The 3,861-nt window shown below is 52.1% G+C and overlaps 1 protein-coding gene across 1 annotated transcript; it reads right to left on the reverse strand.

The window, feature by feature from the left end:
- Positions 1–795: 795 nt before the first annotated feature.
- Positions 796–3,859, reverse strand: FOXE1 (forkhead box E1; the record flags this gene model as incomplete). The annotated part of the gene is given in 3 exon segments (XM_012554333.1): positions 796–950; positions 3,495–3,552; positions 3,554–3,859. Coding segments are annotated over 3 exon segments (519 nt in total), but the record flags the coding sequence as incomplete, so codon positions are not given.
- Positions 3,860–3,861: the final 2 nt, after the last annotated feature.

Below are 3,861 nucleotides of genomic sequence, written 5' to 3' on the forward strand. Positions count from 1 at the left end.
TATACACACAGCAGCTTCGTGTGACGGGTGCGTAGTTCAGCTCAAACCGTCCAGAAGTCATTTCAACAAGGTTGTCCTCACCATTCTCAGTACACAAGTCACCGAGATGCGGAGGAGGGCCAACGCCGCTGTCAAGGCCAACCACAGCGAACGGCTTCCTGCTCCAGCTTGGCCTCTGTGGTTGGGCCACTTCCCCTGAGCGCTGGCCGCGGGAATCTTTCCCTAAACAAGTCCGGGAAGGTTCCCACCTCCATTTTCGTCGTAAAAGACCTCAGGCCGAGTCTGCTTTTGTTGCTGGTTTCCTACGCTTAATTGAGAGCAAAGTTAATTTGAGAGAAAATAAATGTTACGGCTCTGGGACGAATTCTAACGCGCCTTGGGCAACTAGGTAAGAACGTAGCTAATTACGCACAGCCCGGGGCGCTTGCACACGACGCTGGGAGTGCAGGGCCCGGAGAGAAGCGAAAGATTTTTTTCTGTTTTCATAATAGGAAGAAGACGACGGTGAAAAAAATAAAAAGAAACGCACCTTCCGTCTCTAAGTCCCCAAATGGAGAACTAGGAGATCCTGTTTCGCGGTTTCGGGTCGCCTAGAGTTGGAATGCTCCGCGACGCTACAGTGGAAGGTTTTCAGGATCCGAGAGTCGCGCGTTCCAGAGGGTGCGCGCGGGTCGCGCTGTAGCTCAGCCGGGGCGGCGCGCACGGTCGTGGAGGCGCTACCTCTGCCCCGCCGGGCGGTGCGCCAGCTCTGTGTGTTATCCGCCGGAGGGAAGCCGAGAAGGGTTGTCCCTGCCTTCAACGCCTTGATCCTCGCGGGTCTCTTTTCCTCTCGCTGTACACACGGTTTCGCCCCGTAGCTTTCTTGCGTTCCTGGCGCGCCTCTCGCTTTCGGCATAATCTCACCTCTTCGCTACGAAGCCCCCCTCGCCCAGCCTCGCGTGTCGCCCAAGCTGACAAGGAGGGTGGGGGGCGAAGACGCCCGCGCTTTCCCACTCCATCTTTTCACTTCCCTGGGCTTTACCGCGGCGCTCCAGGAGGCTTCGTGTCAAGGCAGTGCTTTTTTATTTTAAAGCCATTCCTCGATCCTATGTCCCGCGCTTTACAGTTTACAAAGCGTTTTTCCCCTCCCCTGTCTCGTTTAACCTTAGGAGAATCCTGTGAGGTCGGGGTCGCAAACTCCCATTTTACAAATGAGGACACAAGAGGGACTTAACAAGCTTATGGTCACAGCTTGTTAATGGCGCTGCCAAAGCACTTGGTAATCAGAAAACAGAGGAAGGCTCGACTCCTGCAGTAGCTGGTCGTAGAGACCGCGCTTCTCCCGCCAAAATTCTGCAGTTGGGCTCTAGCAGTCAAAGACAAATCTGGGTGGGAGGCTCTCAATTCCGGGCTCCTGCTAACTAGGTGAGACATTCTGATCTTTGTGCCTGGGAGAGGCATAGAAGCTTGAATTTTAGACTTGCAAGGATAAGGGAGGCCCAAATCCTCTGACAAGGGCAGGATCACAGGGCTGGGTCTGGAATCTGAACCCGCTAGTCCCAGGGTCAGTGTTCCAGCTGCCTTCTGCCTCCAGGTGGTCATTACTGCCACCAAAAACCACCATCTATCCCTGCACTGTCCAACAGTCACCATTTAGCCACACGTGGTTATCAAGCACTGTGAACGTGGCTAGTCCAAATTTAGATGAGCTGTAAGTGTAAAACACACACCAGATTTTGAAGAATTGGCATAAAAAAGTAAGAGAGCTCAATAATTTTATATTGATTATATAGCAAAATAATATTTTGGGTATTGGGCCAAATAAATTTTAAAAATTAAGCTCATGTTTCTTATTTTATTAATGTGGCTACTAGAAATTTTAAAATTACCTATGTGGTTTGCATTATATTTCTATTGGACAGTAGCAATTTAGACAAATCCCCGTTTGGACTGAACCATGTTCACATATCTCTGTAAACAGGATAGTGCAGTGACCAAAATTAAAAATAAAGATTACCAGTAGCTTTCATACAGTCTTCTTTTTCATCCTTCCCTACCAAGTCAACTATTCAAAAAAGAGGCTGTGTTTCACTCGCCACAATTCACATGCTCAAAGGCTTTTATTAAAACAGTTCATCTGAACACTCAGTTTTATCTGAGAGCAGCCTGTTGAGCCTCTGGAATATTCATTGCTGGAGTTTTTTTGCTCCAGGATGGAAACTTACACAATTTCTCAAGAAAAAGGTGGGAAAGTGGTTGGATTTTCTCTGATTTTGGTCAGTCTGTTGTTTAAAAAAAATCAAACAAGAAAACCAAAACAAAGTTAAAAATCTAGTTTCTTTCTAAAGCTTACTTCACTGATCATCTCAATTTTTCTTTCTTTTCTGCATCTGACAACAGCTGAGGTGCAGCAGAGGGTGCCAGCGACGGAAGAGCCAACCCGCTCCACTGAAAGCTGTCACTATGGGGTTCCTCTTTCCTAAGTCTTCTCAGCTCTTTAGACTTTAATTTGCCTGTTGGATGCAGGGCTGCTTGATGAAGAGTGGATCGTGGTCAGATGTATTTAAACCTGCCTCACTGGAAAACCGGAATTGTGTCTGGGCAGTAATAGCTGTGGAATGGCCAGCACATTCTCCTGGAAAGATCCAAGAAACTCTGATATAATCACTGCCCAAAGCGAATCCTGGGACTTTAGGTGAGACGCTTGCCATGTGCTCTGTTTCGAGTCCTTGGAGCAGGAGGTAGGCTCTGTGTGGCTACTCACAGGCTCTGGATAGCGCACTGCCAAATATCCAGGGCGGCACCCGCGATAATGGAGCCCTAAAACTCAAATAGTGAGCGGGAATATAACTGTGCAACCCTCTTGTGTAACAAACGGGGAGTCTGGGTCAGGTTATGGGACTGGACCAACATCACACCGGGGAGCGAAGGCACAGTCTACACTGAAGCTAGGTCTACGGTTCTCAGAGGCAAGGAAAACCAGTCCACGATCATTCTGAGTAGATTATATATATATATGTTTTTAAAGGTTACTTCTGCAAACCTGGACTCCTCAGTTTAAGGGGAAGGAAGGTTGCCTTTTATTGTAGTAACACAGTCAAAGGCACAAGAGGCCTGAGTTTCGCACAGCACCGGGAAGGGTGAAACTGTGATTCCCCACAATTCGGATCCTGGACTCGGGTGTAGATACTCCCCTTTATCGCCAAGAACCCTCCCCGGTAGGAGTCGACAAAGGCGTGTCCTTTGGGGGTTCGCCCCACCAAGTGTCCCTTGTCCCAGTCCGTCGTGTTGCAGCTGCCTCTCCCCACCCCCTCCCATTTACAAAGCGAACTCAGCGTGTAGGGGGTGCGCCAGGGGCCTGCGCCTCTCCAGTCCGCTCGGCCTCTTCCACGTGGCTCCCAATTCGGTCCTTTCAGCAGCTCCGTCCTCAGGCCGCGGGGAGCTTAGTTCGTGTGGACTGCCGAGGTGTCTAAGAGTTTTCGTCCCTACTCTCGGCTCACATGGCGGACACGAACCGATCCACCCCGCCAGGATAGGCGGCCGCATGCCGAGCGTGGTAGGAGCCTCCACTGCCCGCCCCCAGCTGCCCGCCAGGATTGTAGCAGGGCCCCAGCGCTCCGAACTGAGCGGGTGATGTGCGCCCATAGAAGTCCACTGTGCCCTCGACGCCGCCCCCACCTCCACCCGCTGGGGGCGAGCCGGCGGCTGCCAGGCGGCTAGTCGCGGCGAAGAGCGCGCCGCCTGCGCCCTGAGGATACGCGCCGTCGGGGCCCGCATAAGCTGCCGAGTAGGCCGAGGGGTTGGCCGGCCGAGTCCCCGCGCAGCCCGCGGGCTGGTAGCCGGTGGTCGTGGCGGGAGCGCCGGCCGAGGCAAAGGCGCAGG

This window comes from Trichechus manatus, unplaced genomic scaffold (assembly GCF_000243295.1).
Source record: "Trichechus manatus latirostris isolate Lorelei unplaced genomic scaffold, TriManLat1.0 scaffold00016, whole genome shotgun sequence".
NCBI classification, from domain to species: domain Eukaryota; kingdom Metazoa; phylum Chordata; class Mammalia; order Sirenia; family Trichechidae; genus Trichechus; species Trichechus manatus.